This window comes from Bos javanicus, chromosome 18, assembly GCF_032452875.1.
Source record: "Bos javanicus breed banteng chromosome 18, ARS-OSU_banteng_1.0, whole genome shotgun sequence".
NCBI classification, from domain to species: domain Eukaryota; kingdom Metazoa; phylum Chordata; class Mammalia; order Artiodactyla; family Bovidae; genus Bos; species Bos javanicus.
The window spans coordinates 43,432,961-43,455,032 of NC_083885.1; the positions used below are offsets into that span (position 1 = coordinate 43,432,961).

Sequence of the window (22,072 nt, forward strand, 5' to 3'; positions counted from 1 at the left end):
CAGAAGCAGAGGATATTAAGAAGAGGTGGCAAGAATACATGGAAGAACTATACAAAAAAGATGATAATCACCCAGATAACCATGATGGTGTGATCACTCACCTAGAGCCAGACATCCTGGAATGCAAAGTCAAGTGGGCCTTAGGAAGCATCACTATGAACAAAGCTGGTAGAGGTGATGGAATTCCAGCTGAGCTATTTCAAATCCTAAAAGGTGATGCTGTTAGAGTGCTGCACTCAATATGCCAGCAAATTTGGAAAACTCAGCAGTGGCCACAGGACTGGAAAAGGTCAATTTTCATTCCAATCCCAAAGAGGCAATTCGAAGAATGTTCAAACTACCACACAATTGCACTCATCTCACACACTAGCAAAGTAATGCTCAAAATTCCCCAAGCAAGGCTTCAACAGTACATGAACCTAGAACTTCCAGATGTTCAAGCTGGATTTAGAAAAGGCAGAAGAATCAGAGATCAAATTGCCAACATCCACTGGATCATAGGAAAAGCAAGAGAGATCCAGAAAATATCTACTTCTGCTTTATTGACTACGCCAAAGCCTTTGACTGTGTGGATCACAACAAACTGTGGAAAATTCTTAATGAGATGGGAATATCAGACCATCTTACCTGCCTCCTGAGAAATCTGTGTGAAGGTCAAGAAGCAACAGTTAGAACTAGACATGGAACAACAGACTGGTTCCAAATTGGGAAAGGAGTACATCAAGGCTCAATAACCTCAGATATATGACTTCCCTGGTGGCTCAGATGGTAAAGCGTCTGCCTACAATGCAGGAGACCCAGGTTTGATCCCTGGGTCGGGAAGATCCCCTGGAGAAGGAAATGGCAACCGACTCTAGTACTCTTGCCTGGAAAATCCCATGGATGGAGGAGCCTTGTAGGCTACAGTCCATGGGGTTGCAAAGAGTCAGACAGGACTGAGCAACTTCACTTTCGCTTTTTTCAAATATGCTGATGACACCACCCTTAATGGCAGAAAGTGAAGAGGAACTAAAGAGCCTCTTGATGAAAGTGAAAGAGGAGAGTGAAAAAGCTGGCTTAAAATTCAACATTCAAAAAGTGAAGATCATGGCATTTGATCCCATCACTTCATGGCAAATAGATTGGGAAACAATGGAAACAGTGACAGACTTTCTTTTCTTGGACTCCAAAATCACTGCAGATGGTAACTGCAGCCATGAAATTAAAAGATGCTTGCTCCTTGGAAGAAAAGCTAGAAAGCATATTAAAAAGCAGAGACATTACTTTGCCAACAAAAGTTCATCTAGTCAAAGCTATGGTTTTTCCAGTAGTCATGTATGGATTTGAGAGTTGGACCATAAAGAAAGCTGAGCGCTGAAGAATTGATGCTTTTGAACTGTGGTGTTGGAGAAGACTCTTGAGAGTCCCTTGGACTGCAAGGAGATCAAATCAGTCAATCCTAAAGGAAATCAGTCCTGAATATTCATTGGAAGGATTGATGCTGAAGCTGAAGCTCCAATACTTTGGCCACCTGATGCAAAGAACTGACTCATTGGAAAAGACCCTGATGCTGGGAGAGGTTGAAGGCAAGAGGAGAAGGGATGACAGAAGATGAGATGGTTGGATGGCATTACTGACTCAATGGACATGAGTTTGAGTTAGCTCCGGGAGTTGGTGATGGACAGGGAGGCCTGGCATGCTGCAGTCCATGGGGTCGCAAAGAGTTAGACACGACTAAGTGACTGAACTGAACTGAGACTGAATATGAAGCATAGAGAAATAGAAAATATAGCCAGGAAATTAAGAAAGAAACACAGGAATAAGCTTGAATATATTGAATGGGATAAGAAAATTCACAGAAGAGCAGAAAGGGACTTCCCTGGTGGTCTGGTCCAATGGCTAAGACTCCGAGCTCCCAATGCAGAGGACCTGGGTTTGATTCCTGGTCTGGGAACTAGATCCCACATGCTGCAACTAAGAGTTTGCATGCTGCAACTAAAGATCCTGCATGCTGCAACTAAGACCCAATGCAGCCACATAAATAAATCTTAAAAAACAGCAAAGAAGAGCAGAGAGCCTTTACGCAATCAAAACATTCTGAGAATTCAGACTGAACCCAGTTCAGGAAATAAAACATCAGATCAGTCGCTCAGTCGTGTCCGACTCTTTGCAACCCCATGAATCGCAGCACGCCAGGCGTCCCTGTCCATCACCAATTCCCAGAGTTCACTCAGACTCACATCCATCGAGTCAGTGATGCCATCCAGCCATCTCATCCTCTGTCGTCCCCTTCTCCTCCTGCCCCCAATCCCTCCCAGCATCAGAGTCTTTTCCAGTGAGTCAGTTCTTCACATGAGGTGGCCAAAGTACTGGAGGTTCAGCTTTAGCATCATTCCTTCCAAAGAAAGCCCAGGGCTGATCTCCTTCAGAATGGACTGGTTGGATCTCCTTGCAGTCCAAGGGACTCTCAAGAGTCTTCTCCAACACCACAGTTCAAAAGCATCAATTCTTTGGCGCTCAGCTTTCTTCACAGTCCAACTCTCACATCCATACATGACCACAGGAAAAACCATAGCCTTGACTAGACGGACCTTTGTTGGCAAAGTAATGTCTCTGCTTTTGAATATGCTATCTAGGTTGGTCATAACTTTCCTTCCAAGGAGTAAGCGTCTTTTAATTTCATGGCTGCAGTCACCATCTGCAGTGATTTTGGAGCCCAGAAAAATAAAGTCTGACACTGTTTCCACTGTTTCCCCATCTATTTCACATGAAGTGATGGGACCGGATGCCATGATCTTAGTTTTCTGAATGTTGAGCTTTAAGCCAACTTTTTCACTCTCCACTTTCACCTTCATCAAGAGGCTTTTTAGTTCCTCTTCACTTTCTGCCATAAGGGTGGTGTCATAAACATAGTGGAAGGGAAAAAAATTTAAGCTACCGAATTTAAAAGATTAACTAGAAAATTAGGACAGTCAGAACAACAGCCATCTCATGAGAAATAACACTTTGAAAGTGATGAGGGAAATTGATTTGATTTTCAGATTAGAATTCTGCATAGCTAAATCATCATTCAAGACTACTGGCAAAATAAATGTTTAGATAAACAATAGCTATGATACATTTACTTTTCTTCAGTCCTTGTTGGAAACTTAAAAAGTCTACTCCAACAAAAGAGGACACAGAACTAAGTTTATTGAAGAAGTAATGTTAAGGAGACAGCAGTAAAGCACATTTTCTATGTATGTAAGTATTGGATTTTTTATTTCTGTCATGAGAGACTTTTTTGGAGGATTGGTTCGCTTTACAAACATGGTGTAGCTGATATACTAGATGATATGAAAGGGAAAGCCCTTGCAAGAGAGGAAAGAAAACTGAGATACTGATAGACTCTACTAGGTATTCATGTTAAATTTTAAAGGTAATTACTAAAAGAATAGAAATATAACTTCCATCTATATCAATACAAGAAAAAAAAAGGAATAAAAACATTTGATGGTTAATAAATCAGGGTAAGATTTTTTTAAGCCAAGAAAACACAAAGCAATATGATAGGAATTAACCTATCTGTAGCAGTAATCATATCCAATATAATCAAATTCCACTTGCTCAGCTGGAGACTCTCAGGTTGGGTTTGTTGAAAGAGACACAAGCCAGAACCCATATCACTGAAAGGTAGACATTTAAAAGGGGTTAGACATGTTAGGCAGAGGAACCAGAGATCAAATTGCCAACATCCACTGGATCATCGAAAAAGCAAGAGAGTTCCAGAAATACATCTATTTCTGCTTTATTCACTATGCCAAAGCCTTTGACTGTATGGATCACAATAAACTGTGGGAAAATCTTCAAGAGATGGGCATACCAGACCAGCTGACCTGCCTCTTAAGAAACCTATATTCAGGTCAGGAAGCAACAGTTAGAACTGGACATGGAACAACAGACTGGTTCCAAATAGGAAAAGGAGTATGTCAAGGCTGTATGTTGTCACCCTGCTTATTTACCTTATATGCAGAGTACATCATGAGAAATGCTGGGCTGGAAGAAGCATGAGCTAAAATCAAGATTGCTGGGAGAAATATCAATAACATCAGATATGCAGATGACACCACCCTTATGGCAGAAAGTGAAGAGGAACTAAAAAGCCTCTTGATGAAAGTGAAAGTGGAGAGTGAAAAAGTTGGCTTAAAGCTCAACATTCAGAAAACTATGATCATGGCATCTGGTCCCATCACTTCATGGGAAATGGATGGGGAAACAGTGTCAGACTTTATTTTTCTGGGCTCCAGAATCACTGCAGATGGTGATTGCAGCCATGAAATTAAAAGACACTTACTCCTTGGAAGGAAAGTTATGACCAACCTAGATGGCATATTCAAAAGCAAAGACATTACTTTGCCAACAAAGGTCCGTCTAGTCAAGGCTATGGTTTTTCCTGTGGTCATGTATGGATGTGAGAGTTGGACTGTGAAGAAAGCTGAATGCCGAAGAATTGATGCTTTTGAACTGTGGTGCTGGAGAAGACTCTTGAGAGTCCCTTGGACTGCAAGGAGATCCAACCAGTCCATTCTGAAGGAGATCAGTCCTGGGTGTTCTTTGGAAGGACTGATGCTAAAGCTGAAACTCCAGTACTTTGGCCACCTCATGCAAAGAGTTGACTCATTGGAAAAGACTCTGATGCTGGGAGGGATTGGGGGCAGGAGGAGAAGGGGATGACAGAGGTTGAGATGGCTGGATGGTATCACCGACTCAGTGGACATGAGTTTGAGTGAACTCTGGGAGTTGGTGATGGACAGGGAGGCCTGGCGTGCTGCAGTTCATGGGGTCGCAAAGAGTCAGACACGACTAAGTGACTGAACTGAACTGAGACATGTTACTAAAGGTAGAAGTCTGAAAGACAGCTGATTTATCAATGTCAATATCAGAATAGAGTTTAAGGCAAAAGGAGCATTCCTACTGAAAAAGGAAATAATCTACCAAAAAGATAAAAAACAGGAGCCCTTGCAAAGAAACAGTAAAGGTAGAAAATCAACCACATACAAAGCTAGTAGGAAGGTTAAATGAAGGTAAAAAATCATCTATATATCACAACAAGCAGTTAAAGAATACACAAAACAATTAGATGCAGTAAAACATGTTGTCAAAAACAGTACTCATAAGTGGGGGACAATACAAATGCAGGGTTGTTAAATGCATTTAAAATTAGATCAGCAACTTAATAATTGTGTGTGTGTGTGTGTATAGTTTGTTATATATAAACTTCACATAACTCAAACCAAAACTATAATAGATACAAAAATAAAAAGGAATTCAAACATAACATGAAAGATAGCCATCTAATCACAAGAGAACAAAAGAAGGAACAAAAAATTAAAACAACCTCAAATAACAAAATGGTGATAAGAACATACATTTAAGTAATTACTTTAAGTGTAAGTGGACTAAATGCTCAAGAGACATAGAGTGGATATAAAATGGATGGATATATGAGTGGATATAAAAATAAGATCTGTATATATGCTGCCTACAGGAGATTCACTTCAGATCTAAATATGCACATAGATTGAAAGTGAGTAGATGGAAAAAGTTATTCCATGGAAATGGAAATCAAAACAAAACCTGGGTAGCAATACTTATATCAGACAAAATAGAGTTTAAAGACTTACAAGAGATGGGCATTACATAACGATCAAGGGGTCAATCCAAGAAGATATAATGATGGTAAATATAATACGTGCTCTCAACATGCTGCTGCTGCTGCTGCTAAGTTGCTTCAGTCATGTCTGACTCTGTGCGACCCCAGAGATGGCAGCCCACCAGGCTCCCCCGTCCCTGGGATTCTCCAGGCAAGAACACTGGAGTGGGTTGCCATTTCCTTCTCCAATGTGTGAAAGTGAAGTCGCTCAGTCGTGTCCGACTCTTAGGGACCCCATGGACTGCAGCCTACCAGGTTCCTCCGTCCATGGGATTTTCCAAGCAAGAGTACTGGAGTGGGGTGCCATGCTCTCAACATAGGAGCACCTAAATATATAAAGCAAATACTAACATGTAAAGGAGAAAATAAAAGTAACACAATGATAGGAAGGGACTTTAACACTCCCACTTATATAAATCGACAGATCAATCAATAAGCAAATGCTGGTCTTAAATGACCTATTACACCAGATGGACTTAACATATATAAAACATTCCATCCCCAAACAGCACAATACACATTCTTTTCAAATAACACATAAAACACTCTTTAGGAGAGATCACATGCTAGGCCACAAAGCAAGCCTTGGTAAATTTAAGAAAGCTGAAATCAGAGCATCTTTTCTGGCCACAATGCTGAGAGGAATCAACTACAAAAAGAAAAACTGCAAAAAGCACAAACACGTGGAAGCTAAACAATATGCTACTAAATAACCACTCGATCACCGAAGAAATCAAAGAGGAAGTAAAAAAGTACCTGGAGACCAATGAAAATGAAAACACAATGATCCAAAATCTACTGGACACAGCAAAAGCAGTTCTAAGAGGGGACTTTACAGCAATAAAAGCCTACCTCAGGAAAAAAGATTCTTTAGTCATCAATAAGATGACTTAATCTTTCACCTAAAAGGACAAGAAAAAGAACAAACAAAACCCAAAGTTAGTAGAAGGAAATAAATCATAAATATAAGGGCATAAATAAATAGACACACAAAAATAGAAAAGATCAATGAAACTAAAAGCTGATTCTGAAAAATAAAATCAAAATACATCAAGGAAAAAAGAGGGCCCAAATCAATATCAGAACTGAAAAGGGGAAAGTTATATGTAACACCATACATACACAAAGGCTCATAAGAGATTACTGTGAACAATGATATGCTGATAAAATGAAGAACCAAGTAGAAATCAACAAATTCCTAGAAATGTACAATTTCTCAAAACTGAATCAGGAAGAAACAGAAAATAGACCAATTCCCAGTAGTGAAATTGAATCTGCAATTTGAAAACTCCAAAAAAAGAAAAGTCTTGGTCCAGATGGTTTCACAAGTGAATTCTACCAAATATGTAGAGAAGAGATAACACCTATTGCTGCTGCTGCTAAGTCGCTTCAGTCGTGTCCAACTCCGTGTGACCCCATAGAGGGCAGCCCACCAGGCTCCGCCGTCCCTGGGATTCTCCAGGCAAGAACACTGGAGTGGGTTGCCATTTCCTTCTCCAATGCATCAAAGTGAAAAGTGAAAGTGAAGTCACTCAGTCGTGTCTGACTCTCAGCGACCCCATGGACTGCAGCCTACCAGGCTCCTCCGTCCATGGGATTTTCCAGGTGAGAGTACTGGAGTGGGGTGCCATTGCCTTCTCCGAGATAACACCTATTGGTCTCCAAAATTCCAAAAAATGCAGAGGAAATGCTTCTGAACTCATTCTGTGAGACCAGCATTACCTTTATACCAAAACCGGACAAAGATACTACACAAAAAAGAAAATTACAGGCCAATATCACTGTTGAACATAGATGCAAAAATCCTGAAAATATAAGCAAACTGAAGTCAGCAAATGTTTAAAAAGATCATACACCATGATCAAGTGAGATTTTTCCCAGGTATGCAAGGATGGTTCAGTATCTGTAAGTCAATAAGTGGAATACATCACATTAACAAATTGAAGAATAAAAACCATATGATTATCCCAAGAGATATAGAAAAGCTTTTGACAAAATTCAATATCCACTTATGACAAAAGCTCTCCAGTGGGTAGAGAGGGAATATAACATAATAAAGGCCATATATGATAAGCTCCCAGCTAACATCATACTCAATGATGAAAAGCCGAAAACTTCCTCTAAGATCAGAAACAAGACAAGGATGCCCAATCTTGCCACTTTTATTCAACATAGTATTGAAAGTCTGAGCAACACACTCAAACCAAAAAAAAAAAAAAAAAAAGGAAAAAATACAAGAAATCCAAACTGGAAAGGAAGAAGTAAAATTGTCAGTCTTTGCAGACAACACAATACTATACAGAGAAAATCCTAAATACACTACAAAAAAAAAAAAATACTAGAGCTCATTAATGAATTTGGTAAAGTTACAGGGTACACAATTAATATACAAAAGTCTGTTGCATTTCTAAACACTAACAACTGCCAGAAAGAGGATTTAAGGAAATGGCAACCCACTCCCATATTCTTACTTGGAGAATCCATGGACAGGGGAGCCTAGTGGGCTGTGGTCCATAGGGTCACACAGAGTCAGACATGACTAAAGTGATTTAGCATGTATGCACAAAATTAATACACAGAAATCTGTTGCATTTCTATACAGTAACAACTGTCAGAGAAGTTAAGGAAACAGCAGCATTTACAATTATATAAAGAATAACATACCTAAACATACAGATAAACTTACCTAAGGGAGTATTAATAGAAGATCTACACTCAGAAAACTATAGTACATAGATGAAAGAAATTGAATGTAACATTAACAGATAGAAAGATATACCATGTTCATGGATTGGAAGAATTAATATTGTTAAAATGACCATACTACCCAAGGCAATGTACAGATTCAGTGCAATCCCTATCAAAATACCAAAGGCATTTTTCACAGAACTGGAACAAATAAATTTTGTATGGAAACACAAAAGGCACCAAATAACCAAAGCAATCTCTAGAAAGAAGAATAGAGCTGGAAATATCACACTCCCTGACTTTAGACTACAAAGCTACAGTTATCAAAACAGTAAGGTACTGGCACAAAGACAGACACAAACACACAGATCAGTGGAACAGAACAGAGCCCAGAAACAAATCCACATACCGATGGTCAACGAATCTACAACAGAGGAGGCAAAAATAACACAATGGTGAAAAGACAGTCTCTTCAATTAGTGGTGCTGGGAAAACTGGACAGCTATATGCAAAAGAATGAAATTAGAACATTCTGTCATACCATATTCAAAAATAGACTCAAAATGGATTAAAGACCTAAATATAAGACCCAAACCCACAAAACTAGAAGAAAACATAGGCAGGATACTCTTTGACATGAATTGTAGCAATATCTTTTTGGATCTGTCCCCTAAAGAAAAGGAAATAAAAGCAAAAGCAAATGAATGGGAACTAACTAACTTTAAAAAGCTTTTGCACAGCAAAGGAAACCACTGACAAAACAAAAAGACAACCCACTGAATGGGAGAACATATTTGCAAATGATATGGCCAAAAAGGGGTTAATATCCCAAATATATATAACTTATACAACTCAATATCATAAAAACAAACAATCCAATTAAAAATGGGCAGAACTGAATATTTTTTATGAAAAAGACACAACGATGGCCAACAGACACATAAAACAATGCTCAACATCACTAGTCATCAGAGAATTGCAAATCAAATCAAAACCACAATGAGATATCACCTCATATCTGTCAGAATGACTATCATCAAAAGACCATAAATAACAAATGTTGGCAAGGATGTAGAGAAAAGGGAACCCTTGCAAACTGTTGGTGGGAATGCAAATTGGTGCAACCACTGTGGAAAACAATATGAAGTTTCCTCAAAAAAACTAAAAATAGAAATATCATATGTGCGTGTGTTAGTTGCTCAATCGTGTCCAACTCCTTGTGACCCCATAGACTATAGCCCACTAGGCTCCTCTGTCTGTGGAATTCTCCAGGCAAGAATACTAGAGTGGGTAGCCATTCCTTTCTCCAAGGGATCTTTCTGATCCAGGGATTGAACTTGAGTCTCCTGCACTGCAGGCAGATTCTCTACCACTGAGCCACTAGGGAAACCATGAAATTAAAAGATGCTTGCTCCTTGGAAGGAAAGCTATGACAAACCTAGACAGCATATTAAAAAGCAGACATCACTTTGCTGACAAAGGTCATATAGTCAGAGCTACGGTTTTTCCAGTAGTCATGTACAGATGTTGGCCCATAAAGAAGGCTGAGCACTGAAGAGTTGATGTTTTTGAACTGTGTTGGAGAAGACTCTTGAGAGTTCACTGGACTGCAAAGAGATCAAACCAGTTAATCCTAAAGGAAATCAACCCTGAATATCCATTGGAAGGACTGAAGCTGAAGGTCCAATACTTTGGCCACCTGATGTGAAGAGACGACTCATTCAAAAGGACCCTGATGCCTGGAAAGATTGAAGGCAAAAGGAGAAGGGGGTGGCAGAGGATGAGATGGTTGGATGGCATCATCAACTCAGTATGCATGAATTTGAGTAAATTCCAGGAGATAGTGAAGGACAGGGGAGTCTGATGTGCTGCAGTCCATGGGATTGCAAAGAGAAAGACACAACTTAGTGACTGAACAACAAAAAGAGTTGTACCTGCAACAGACTAATCAGAAACTGAAATTTTTTGCATTTTTGAAAATACCATTTATAATAGCATGAAGAAATATGAAATATTTCAGGGTAAATCTGACAAAATGTGTCTAAGAATTATATACTGAAAACTGCCACTCCAAAAAAAAAAAAAAAAGAAGGAAGACCTAAATAAATGGGGGGATAAATCCATGCCCATAAATTAGAAAAATCAGAACTTTGAAGCTTGCAGTCCTCTCCAAACTGAACTATAGATTCAGTAAAGTTCTAATCAAAGTCCCTAAGGCTTTTTTATATAAATTGATAGGGTAATTCTAAAATTCAGATAGAACAACCAAGACACTTTTGAAGACGTCTTAAAGGACTAGCACTAAGGCATGATTTTGTGGTATATATTTCATTTTTTAAAGTGTATATGCATATAACCTTTGGCAATTTCAATCTCAGGACTATACCGCCAAGAATGCTGGAGAGATGAACAAAGACATGCTCAGAATGTTCCCTGCCAATGTCTGTGAAAAACTCCCCAACCCAGCCCATGAGTGGAGGTGATGTGAAATATGCTACATTGGTCAAGAGGATAGGGGCCAGAGGCCCGGCAGGAACTGGCGAAGTGCCTGGTTATGTAAATGAAGTTTTCCTGGACCATAGCTACAGCTGTTGGCTTTCCTACTGCAAAGACAGAGCAGGACAGGTTTACATGGCCTGCAAGCTTAAAATCCTCACTATCTGCCCTTTAGTTTACCAATTCCTCATCTAGCTGCTGCTGCTGCTGCTGCTAAGTCGCTTCAGTCGTGTCTGACTCTGCGACCCCATAGACGGCAGCCCACCAGGCTCCCCTGGCCCTGGGATTCTCAAGGCAAGAACACTGGAGTGGGTTGCAGCCTACCAGGCTCCTGATCTAGACTGTGTATCTATTAACATGAAAAGATGTTCCAGAAAGCTCATTCCGTGTAGTCCCACAAGTAAACCTCGCTCACCCGGGTCGCCAAGCCCTGCCTTGTGCTGGCGCTGGCGGCACTATCCCCACTCGCTCTGGACCACTGGGACCAGCGCCACGAGCCCGCCGGCTCTACGTGCTCCCTCCCGCCCAGTGTGTGATTTCCGCTCTGTCACTGGGGACTCATGCCCGGCCCTGGCGCCGCCCCGCGTGCGTGCGCGCACTCCGCCCCAGGGTAGGTGCTGGGTCCTACCTGCCAGCAGTAAAGCACGACCCGTTAGCGGCGCCGATGGTTGAAAACGCCACGAAGAGCGGAACGATCCACGAGGCGGGGTAGAGGACACGGTCACCAAACGTCTGAGAGAGAAGTGGGTGCGTCTTGAGACCGTGTGCCCCCAAGAGCCACCGGCCCCACAGGCTGCTGAGCCCTCCCAGCGGCCCCACTGAGCTGGGCTCCAGGACGCCTCCCTGAGGAACGGTGGGGCACCAGTCTGGAGAAAAAGACCAACATCCCCGCCCCGCCCCACCTCTGCGGATGGTGATAGACAGCTCTTCTCCCCTGCTGCCTTGGCGTAATTCTCAGTGTTTCCACATCCTCTGACGCCCTCACTCTCCCTTCCTCGGAATGACCAGATCTCCCTCCCACTTGAGCCACCTCGTCTCAGGGTCAGTGGGCCGGTCACCAAGCCTGCCTCTCTCTGCTCCCTGTCCATGTCCCCTCATTGCCTGTTTTCAGTTCCATTTCTTGTCCTGCCCCAACTCTGCAGGTCTTCTCCAGCACATGGACCCCGCCCACCTTTCCCCTGTCCCTCATCCCCATCCCCCTGTCCTTGCTTCCCTCCTCACCCAGATGAATTCCACAACCCACTATTATCACTCCGTCCTACAATGACTCCCCTGATCTTGCTCTCCCCTACACTTGCCTGTCAAAGTCCCAACCCGGGTGAAGTGGAGCCCTGCGCTCTATGTTGAGGAGGCAGGTAGGGTGCGCTGGGAAGGCAGGACCTCCCAGCTGCTGGCCACCTGGAAGGTAGGCCAGGTCTCTGGTGCTGCCCTATCCTGCTCAGATTCTCCCCGTGTCTGGTCTCCTAGACGATTATTCCGCCCCCCCCCCCCCTCACCCGCCCCTACACACACAGGGTCCTTCAACTTGAGCATTTATCCCTTGCCTGTCCCCTCCCACAGAGACCCCGGGGCACTCACCACGGCCACAGCCTGGGACTGCAGGAGCTCGGTGGCCGTCATCACAGTGAAGTAGGACACGTTCATGAGGATGTAGCAGCCTGTTACTAGTGGGATCCCAATGATGATGGCCAGGGGCAGGTTTCTGGGAGGGGCGGGGACCCAGAGACTCAGACCAGAGCATCCATGACAGACTCACAAGATAGTGGTCTTCGTCTAGTCCTTTCTTCCAGCTGCCCGGCCGGCCCTCTACCTGCTCCCGGGGGAACTGCCCTTCCTGAGGCTTCCTGATGCTCACCAAGAAGCAGGGAGCTAGAGGGACAGCAGAGCCCCAGTGGGGACACTGACACTTTCTAATGAGAAAGAACTCTCCCTCTCCTTAGACTCCAGGGCAGTAAAACTGAATTTGGTTATAATGCAAAATAAGCTAGAGTTCTTCCTTCCTCTTAGCAACCATTCTACTACCTCAAACAAAACCAAGCTCTAACGAATGTCAATGAGCTGATAGAAAACCATCCACTGTCTGGAAGTGGGTGGTGGATGATTGGGGGGAAGCAGTTCCACCTTATGTTTGGGGGAGAGAAGTATGCTAACCTGTCCACTGTCTCCCCTCTGACTTAGCTTTCTTACCTGAAAGGGTTTCTGAGTTCTTCTGTGATGTAGTTGAGTTGATTCCTACCGGGAAAAAAAGTAACATTGAGTAACATAACTTTGACTTTCTTTGCTAAGATTATGAAACACAAAATAATAAGTGTATGCCTCATTTAAACTGTCGAAATGCTGCGCTCAATGTGTCAGCAAATTGGGAAAACTCATCAGTGGCCACCAGAATGGAAAAGGTCCGTTTTCATTCCAATCCCAAAGAAAGGCAATGTCAAAGAAGGTTCAAACTATGATGCTAGCAACTGTATTAGTTTAAGCTAGTAAGGTTGTGCTTAAAATCATTCAAGCTAGACTTTAGCAGTGAACTGAGAACTTCCAGACCTACAAGTTGCGTTTAGAAAAAGCAGAGAAAGCAGGGATCAAATTGCCAACATTCGCTGGAACATAGAAAAAGCAAGGGAATTCCAGAAAAACATCTACTTCTGCTTCATTGACTATGCTAAAGCTTTTGACTGTGTGGATCACAAAAAAACTGTGGAAAATTCTTAAAGAAACGGGAGTACCAGACCACCTTACCTGTCTCCTGAGAAACCTATATGTAGGTCAAGAAGCAACAATTAGAACCAGACATGGAATAATGGACTGGTTCAAAATTGGGAAGGGAGTACATCAAGACTGCATAGTTGTTGTTGTTCAGTCACTAAGTTATGTCTGACTCTTTGCAACCCCAGGCTTCCCTGCCCTTCACTACCTCCTGGAGTTTACTCAAACTCAGGTCCATTGAGTCAGTGATGCCATCCAACCATCTCATCCTCTGTCGCCTCCTTCTCCTCTTGCCCTCAATCTTTCCTTCAGTCTTTCCTTCAAGACCCTCAAGCATCAGGGTCTTTTCCAGTGAGTCTGCTCTTCATATCAGGTAGCCAGAGTATTGAAGCTTCAGCATCAGTATCCATCCTTTCAGTGAATATTCAGAGTTGATTTCCTTTGGGCTTGACTGGTTTAATCTCCTTTGGTATATTGTCACCCTGCTTATTTAACTTATATGCAGAGTACATCATGCAAAATGCCAGGCTGGGTGAATCATAAACTGGAATCAAGATTGCCAGGAGAAATATCAATAACCTCAGATATGCAAATGATACGACTCTAATGGTAGAAAGTGAAGAGGAACTAAAGAGCCTCTTGATAAGGGTGAAAGAGGAAAGTGAAAAAACTGACTTGAAACTCAATATTCAAAAAACTAAGATCTTGGTATCCAGTCCATCACTTCATGGCAAATAGAAAGGGAAAAAGTGGAAACAGTGATAGATTTTATTTTCTTGGGCTCCAAAATCACTGCGAATGGTGACTGCAGCCATGAAATTCAAAGATGCTTGCTCCTTGGAAGGAAAGCTATGACAAACCTAGACAGCATATTAAAAAGCAGAGATATCGCTTTGCAAACAAAGGTCCATATAGTCAAAGCAGACTATTGGTTTTTCCAGTAGTCATGTATGGATATGAGAGTTGAACCATAAAGAAGACTGAGTGCTGAAGAATTGATACTTTCAAACTATGGCGCTGGAGAAAACTTTTGAGTGTCCCTTGGACAGCAAGAAAATCAACCCTGAATATTCATTGGAAGGACTGATGCTTAAGCTGAAGCTCCAATACTTTGGCTGCCTGATGGGAAGAGCCAACTTTTTGGAAAAGACCTGTATGCTGGGAAAGATTGAAGGCAAAAGGAGAAGAGGGTGGCAGAGGATAAGATGACTAGGTAGCATCACTAACTCAATGAACATGAATTTGAGCAAACTCTGGGAGATAGTGAAGGACGGAGGAGCCTGGGGTGCTGCAGTCCATGAGGTCACGAAGAGTCAGACGTGACTTAGCGATTGTACAACAACATCATAGAGAAAATTCCCCTGTAGGAATTTTTTTCCCCCTGTAGGGCTTTCTCTTTTAAAGAAAGCCCTGGTGGTGGGGGGGCTACTAAGATCTGCACATTCTTCAGTTGGTAAGTCTTTGTACTCCATGGGAATTCTGTAACTTTTCAACAATTATTGGGAGTAATGAGTCCCCAGCGTGCTTTGAAAAAAAATGCAAGATTCGTTGTCTGAAAAGAGAACGAAGCCTGCAGATTCTCTGCACGAGGGAAAGGCCAGTGACCTGGATGGCCACGTGTATTTGCAAAGTGGAAAGAAAAGTGCTCCCGAGCAGTCTTGCCTTGCCCCATGCCCGGCAGCCCTCATTGCTTCCAGTCCAGCTGAGCCTGTGCTCGTCTGGTGAAGTTTCTGCAGGAGGCCCCAGCACGGGGGCTCATGGGCCACTGTGTCGGGGTCTGGTGCCAGGTGAGTGGCTGGGGGAGGGGCAGGTGCCCCTGGGGTTCAAGGAGAACAGAAGGGTGAAGGGGGTAGGGTACTTAACAAAAGGGAGATGGGAAGGTACATGTTAGAGTCCCACCAAATCCCCAAAAGGAGAAGTTATTGCTTTCCATGTGGTTTCAGGAAGATAGCCTAAAGAAACCCACAGGCAGACGTGTGCTGTCTTAGACCGAGTGCCTTACCATCCATCATACGCCCAGAGTCCATTATATAATGCCAGACTGATGGAGCCCACAGACAATGATGCGCCTTCAAAAGAGTTTTCAAAATTCCTCGTATTTCCTGTAATCAAGGCAGATAGTTATCAGCTGACTAGACTGGAACTGTGTGAAGGAAGGGGATGACCAATGACCTCAGGTAATTAAACAAACTCTGAACAACTGGGAAACTATTTCCACTGCATGAAATGTATGCTTAGCAGCAAGACCTCCAGGTGGTCTGTGGCGTGTGGCCCCACCCTCCCCTCCAGCCGAAGGTCACCTTGGGCCAGGAGGACAAGTCCGCTGACGATGATAATGACCACGATCACCATCTTGGCCGCCGTGAAAATGTTCTGGACATAGCTCCCCAGCCGCACGCTCAGCGCGTTCACCGTGGAGATGAGCACTGGGAAGTCAGAGGTGGGCACTGTTCTGTGTCTATGGGCTCAACATCACCCTCCTGTCTTAAGGCCCTGGAAAGAGCCTCCTTTCCATTCCCAGGCCCCGTTCCCCGCCAGCCTCCCCTCTCCACTGCCATATCCACGCACCTTTGAAATCCAACCAGGGCTGTCCAACCCCCTCCCCGAACTCCACCTCTAAGAGCAATGGAGATGCAGCCAGACTCCAGCCAAGCGCTGCCCTGTGGGGTAGCCTACAGCCAGCCCTCCCCGATGGCTCTGATGGCCCCGCAGAGCGGAGACCGAACGTCAAAGACCATCAGGCTTGGGACCAAGGCCAGCCCTGGCCCTGCTCCCTGCCGGCGCCTCCAGGCCCACCTGGCCTCTTTCTGGGTGTGCAGGAGCCCAGTTTCTCCACCCCCAGCTGTGCCAGGTCTTTTCTGCCCCCTGCCTGGTGTTCCTCACAGGTACTCACAGATGGCAGCGGCAGCCAGGGATTTAACGACAACTTGGGGAGGGCTGCAGCCTGAGTAGAAGGGCGCACAAACGTACTCGGAGAAGCTGAGGCAGATGATGGCAAAGGATGAGGGCTTTATGACGAACAGGCTGCTCCAGGAAAAGAGGTATGCCGGAATGGGGCCAAAGGCCTCCATCAGGTAGGGGTACTCGCCCCCCGACTTGGTGATCATCGTGCCAAGCTCCGCGAAGCACAGGGCGCCTGGAATACAGAGAGAAAGGGGGCCCCGGGCCCCTTGTGAGGTCTCGCCCTGGTCAAGGGACCCCCTCTCCCCAATGGGGGTTGTGCTCCCAGGGCCCACCACGGTGCCCCTCATCCTGAGCTCTGGCCTTTGGACATTCCGTAAACCCCAGTTTACACACATCTGCACACAAGCATTGAGGGGTTCTGGGCAGCGACACAACCCCACACAGACAGAGCTCCAACATCCTGCCCCACATGCAACAGGGGATCATTGCCAGGGTGGGCATCTTTGTTACCCAGTGTCGCAAGAACCCCACACATGGTCCATATGATGAGACAGGGTCCCACGGCTTCCATGTTCCTGAGCACAGACTTGGGGGAGATGAAGATCCCAGAGCCAATGATGGTACCCACGATGATGCAGGTGCCACTGAACAGGCCCAGCTGGGTTGTAGAGCGGGGGAGAGAAGAGTTAGTGCCGCTGCAGGGTGCAGCTCAGAAGGCCGCACGCAGCCCTCTTCCTTCCATCCTCCTCCCCTTCCATGCTGGGTACAGCCAGGCAGCCCAGAGTCCCAGGCACCTTCACCCTGTGCTGTTACAGGGAGAGCACCAGGGTGCTGCTTCTGGGGATTTGTGTGTGTGCGTGTGTGTGCGCATGTGTGTATGTGTGTGTGTGTGTGTGCGCACACACGCTCAGTCATGTCCAAACCTTGCAACCCCACCAGGTTCCTCTTTCCATGGGATTCTCTAGGCAAGAATACTGGAGTGGAGTCATTTCCCCCCTCTAAGGGTTCTTCCTTACCCAGGGATCCAACCCAAGTCTCTTGCATCTTCTGCATTGGCAGGCAGATTGCTTATCACTCTGCCACCTGGAAAGCCCCTTGCTTGTGTGGAGTAAGTCCGTTAATCCTCACAACAACAGTGAGTCAGTTATGCCATTATCATATCCATTTACAGAGGAGAAAACAGAGGAACAGAAAGACCCAGATATGCCCAGGGTTCACAGCCCGTGCAGTTCACAGGCCTGGCTGAGGTTCCAAGTGCCAGCCCTTACCGCTCTTGACAAAGAGGCCCAGGTGGTAAGGCCTGACTTGACAGTCACTCACCAACAAAGGCCCTTAGGACCTACCTCTGAGCTGGGCCGAGTGGCACGGAGTTCCTCCCCCAGACTGTGAGTGAAGTCAGGGTTTTGGGCTCCTGGCCGGGGCCATGGGGGTGAGGGGTGAGTGACAAGGCCTCTGGGGACAGAAACACTCAGGGGCTGTGAACTTTCTCTGATGCCCTCTTTTAGAATATGACCTTCCTACCAATGAGACCAGGCTCGGACACACCCCATATGATTCCACTCCCATGAAATTCCACAACAGGCAGAACCAATCTGCAGAGATAGAACATGGAGGGGTGGGGGGGTTGCCACCTGGAAAGGGGCAAGAGGGAAGTTTCTGGGGTGACCACTTTGTCATACTCATCAAACACTGAAGATCTGTGCGTTTCACTCTGTGTAAATCCTACATGAATCAAGAAAAAAGTTCTAAGGAAGAAAATGGTCTGTTTCATGTTCCTACTTACAACATCAGCCCCCCGAAGCCACCAGCCTGATTTCTGGAGCTTGAGTTGAATGTACATGTGCCTGTCTCTCTGGGCACAGGCTGCACTCAGAGTTCCAACTCAGAGAACATGGAAGAGCCCAGCTGTGACGAGCCCCCAAGGGACACACTATTGGAGGAGTGGGGGTCCAGAGAAGTATCAGCTTCTGTTTCCTATGGCCATCTCAGATTTCCTCCTCTGATGGCCCAGGTTGACTCACCAATGGCTTGGACTTTCTACTGAGCTCTGCATTCACCCTGAAGCTGCCTACTCAAGTTTAGGACATGCTGAGAGTTTGCTTGGCTGTGCTTCTCTCACGGCCAAAAGGAGGGTGTTGCTGCTCATCAGCCAATTCCTGGGGCCCTGGGATCCCAGGGTGACATAAGTCAAGCCACATCATTCCCCCTGGCAAGCCTCTGGTCCCTCCTTCATCTCTTCTGCAGCCAGACATGGGAGCTCCGGAGGCTCTGCCCAGAGCCCAGCCCACTTGTCCTGCCCTTGACACCATCCTGACCTCACTCTGGGCGCCCTTGGTCCTCATCCTCTGAGCCCGAAGCTTGTCCATTCACCCCCCCACACCCCCAAACCTCTGCCTCCTCACAGGGCCAGTGACAACCCCATCTGACCCCTCTCTAAGCTGCAGGCAACTCCAAGTTCAGCCCTTGTGTGTGCTAAGTTACCTCAGTTCTGTCCAACTCTTTGTAGCCCCACGGACTGCAGCCCTCCAGGCTCCTCTGTCCATGGGGATTCTCCAGGCAAGAATACTGGAGTGGGTTGCCATTCCCTCCTCCAGAGGATCTTCCCTGCTTCCAACCAGGGAGCAAACCCACGACTCTTAACGTCTCCTGCGTTGGCAGGTGAGTTCTTTACCACTAGCGCCACTTGGGAAGCCCTGGTTCAGCCCTTACTACATTCCAACCTAGAGGGATCACCTGTGTGACTCCCATGTCAGACTCACCACCCCAGCTACTGGCTAAGAAGAAATGGGACTTCCCTATCACCGGAGGAATTCAAACTTAAGAGGATACATGTGGTGAAGGTGCTGTAGCAGGGATCCGACATCCGAAGTTGTCTCTGACTATCCGGGAAAAGACTGTTGGCCTGAGCAAACACCAGCCATCTAGGTGCTTACCCAGCACATACAAGCACACATGTATTAGCCTCACAAGAATATGCTGAGTTCACTGGCAAGCAAAGGGGTGTGAGTGTGAGAAACTGTTTAATCAGAAGTGCTGTGTGTGTGTGGTGGAGGGGGAGGATGACTTGGTTGCGTACACCCACCCCTCCTTGATTGGACCTGGGAAGGGCCAGCCCCCAAGGATGGCCTTACCTCCTTTTGGAGACTCGTGGTCTTGGGTTCGCTGCTCTGGATCGACTTCTCATCCCCCCTCCTTTTCCTCAGGCTCGTCTCTTCCATTTTCCCCTCCCGCCAGTTCTAGGAGGCTGCAAGGAGACTCAGCAAATGCTCTAGCAGGCAAGGTGCGAATAGAGTCAGCTGTGGGTTGTGAGCACTGATTTCACAAGCAGATAATTATCTACAGTTTTACAGTTGGAAAAGTGCAGCTGTCGACTCCGTGGGCATAATTTGCTCGGGTCCAACAACATCCTGAGTGCCCTTCAGACCCTGGGGCAACTGGGGCTCCAGGCTCTTTTCCAAACTCCTCCAGGGCCCCCGCGCTCCCTCTCCCATCCTCTGGGTCCTATATCTCGGCAGTGACATGCCTGAAAGTCATTCTGCAGCCCAAGCTCATCTTTTCAAAAGCTTTTAAAAAGAAATATTTTAAAACATTCTAGAATCTACTTAATGGAGTCTAGCCTAAGGAAAGAAAGCTTTTCTCACAATTAGTTTCCAAGTTTTAGGCCCCTCGCGCATAATAGATCCACAGTACAGATATTTTTTCGTTGAGTGATGCAAAGAGCATTGATGAGCAAATAAAACGGTACAAGGCTGAACTAGTTGGTGGTCATTTCCTGTTCCCTTTCTCCAGATGAAGGCCCTCTCGGGTCCCCAGGCCAGGGGCTCTGCCAACCTTCCCATCACCGATGGCCTTACCTTCACCTTGACCTCGAGGAGCCCAGGGATCTCCCCTGGCTGTCTGACCACCTTCCTCCACACAGCTGTGTCCTAGGAATGGCCATGTCTCCTGCCCAGGAGAGGAGTAAGCCAGAAGGTACAGAGGTCAACAAAGGTAATTATTAAGCACATTTTTTTTTTTTTTTAATCTATGAAGCTTGGGTAGACCATGCAAAAAAGGGGAGGGTTGGGCAAGCCAGTTTCTCTCCCAAATGTTTTTGTTTTGTTCATTTGTGTCCAGACCGGTTTGTTTTAAAATTAACCAGATTGCTCCAAATCAGCCGCATCTTGTAAGGAGAAATCTCTTTCTGAAAGAAGAACCAGCAGAGGTAAATTTTGGAACCCACTCTTCTGTTATCTTAATAGGCTGTGTTTACAACTCCAGGCAGGCAGCACAAACAAACAGCAAAGCTGCGTGTGGAGCTCTTTCAAGGGGGGGATGCGGGGAGGACAGGAAGAAATTTCCCTCCCCACTGAGGAATTTCCTCCAGCATCCTTGGTCTGCCATCCCCCTGGTTCTGACCAAGGCCGCAGGGTGGTGGACGAGTCCTTCCCACTCACCTTGGCCGGCGGCTGGATTTCGGCGCCCTCTGGATCCACAAGAGAGTTTGTCCGATGGGGACACAGTGAGGCCTCTGCTCTGTCCACACCTGCAGCCCTGGCCACACGCCTCTGTGATTTGTTACTGCTGCTGCTCAAGTGGCCCAGGCCTATGCTCATAGGACTTTTTTAAAATTAATTTTTTAAATCAAAGTATAGTTGATTTACAATGTAGTGATTTACAGTGTTTACAGCAAAGTGAGTCAGTTATACATAATACATCTATATTTCTTTTTTTTAAACTTTTAGTTTTGTATTGGAGTATAGCTGATTAGGGGCTTCCCAAGGAGATCCAACTAGTCCATCCTAAAGGAAATCAGTCCTGAATATTCATTGGAAGGACTGATGCTGAAGCTGAAACTCCAATACTTTGGCCACCTGATGTGAAGAACTGACTCATTTGAAAAGACCCTGATGCTGGGAAAGATTGAGGGCAGGAGGAGAAGGGGACAACAGAGGATGAGGTGATTTGATGGCATCACTGACTCAATGGACATGAATTTGAGTAAACGCCAGGAGTTGGTGATGGTCAGGGAGGCCTGGTGTGCTGTAGAGCATGGGGTCGCAAAGAGTTGGACACAACTAAGTGACTGAACTGATGGCTTAATGGTAAAGAATCTGTGTGCTAAGGCAGGCGATGCAAGTTCAGTCCCTGAGTCCGGAAGATCCCTTGGAGAAGGAAATGCCAACCCACTCGAGTACTCTTGGCTGAGAAATCCCATGGTCAGAGGAACCTGGCGAGCTGTAGTCCATGAGGTTGCAGAAGAATCAGACACTTAGCATGTAAACAACAGCAACAACATAGCCGATTAACAATGTTGTGATGGTTTCAGTGGACAGCAAAGGGACTCAGCCATACATATACATGTAACCATCCTCCCCCAAACTCCCCTTCCATCCAGGCTGCCACATAACATCGAGCAGAGTTCCCTGTGCTATACAGCAGGTCCTTGTTGGTCATCCGTTTTAAATATAGTGGTATGTACTTGTCAATCTCAAACCTATCTCCCCAGTGCCATCCTTCCCCACTTAGCCACTCTTTTTTAGATTCTACCGCCATATAGGCCATTACAGAGTACTGAGTTCCCTGTGCTATACAGTAGGTCCTTATTAGTCATTCATTTTATATATTATA

At 45.4% G+C, this 22,072-nt stretch overlaps 1 protein-coding gene across 2 annotated transcripts in view; it reads right to left on the bottom strand.

Moving 5' to 3' along the window:
• Window positions 1-20,417, bottom strand: part of SLC7A9 (solute carrier family 7 member 9) — a 37,043-nt gene extending 16,626 nt beyond the window's left edge. For both annotated transcript variants that reach the window (XM_061387892.1, XM_061387891.1), the window contains exons 1-9: window positions 20,317-20,417; window positions 19,594-19,730; window positions 16,973-17,120; window positions 16,452-16,694; window positions 15,859-15,984; window positions 15,561-15,660; window positions 13,043-13,087; window positions 12,434-12,557; window positions 11,484-11,587 (exon numbers count right to left, since the gene is read on the bottom strand). In XM_061387892.1, coding sequence (XP_061243876.1) covers window positions 11,484-11,587; window positions 12,434-12,557; window positions 13,043-13,087; window positions 15,561-15,660; window positions 15,859-15,984; window positions 16,452-16,694; window positions 16,973-17,120; window positions 19,594-19,680 — 977 coding nt within the window. In that variant the 5' untranslated portion in view covers window positions 19,681-19,730; window positions 20,317-20,417. The remainder of the gene's footprint in view (window positions 1-11,483; window positions 11,588-12,433; window positions 12,558-13,042; window positions 13,088-15,560; window positions 15,661-15,858; window positions 15,985-16,451; window positions 16,695-16,972; window positions 17,121-19,593; window positions 19,731-20,316) is intronic.
• Window positions 20,418-22,072: the final 1,655 nt, after the last annotated feature.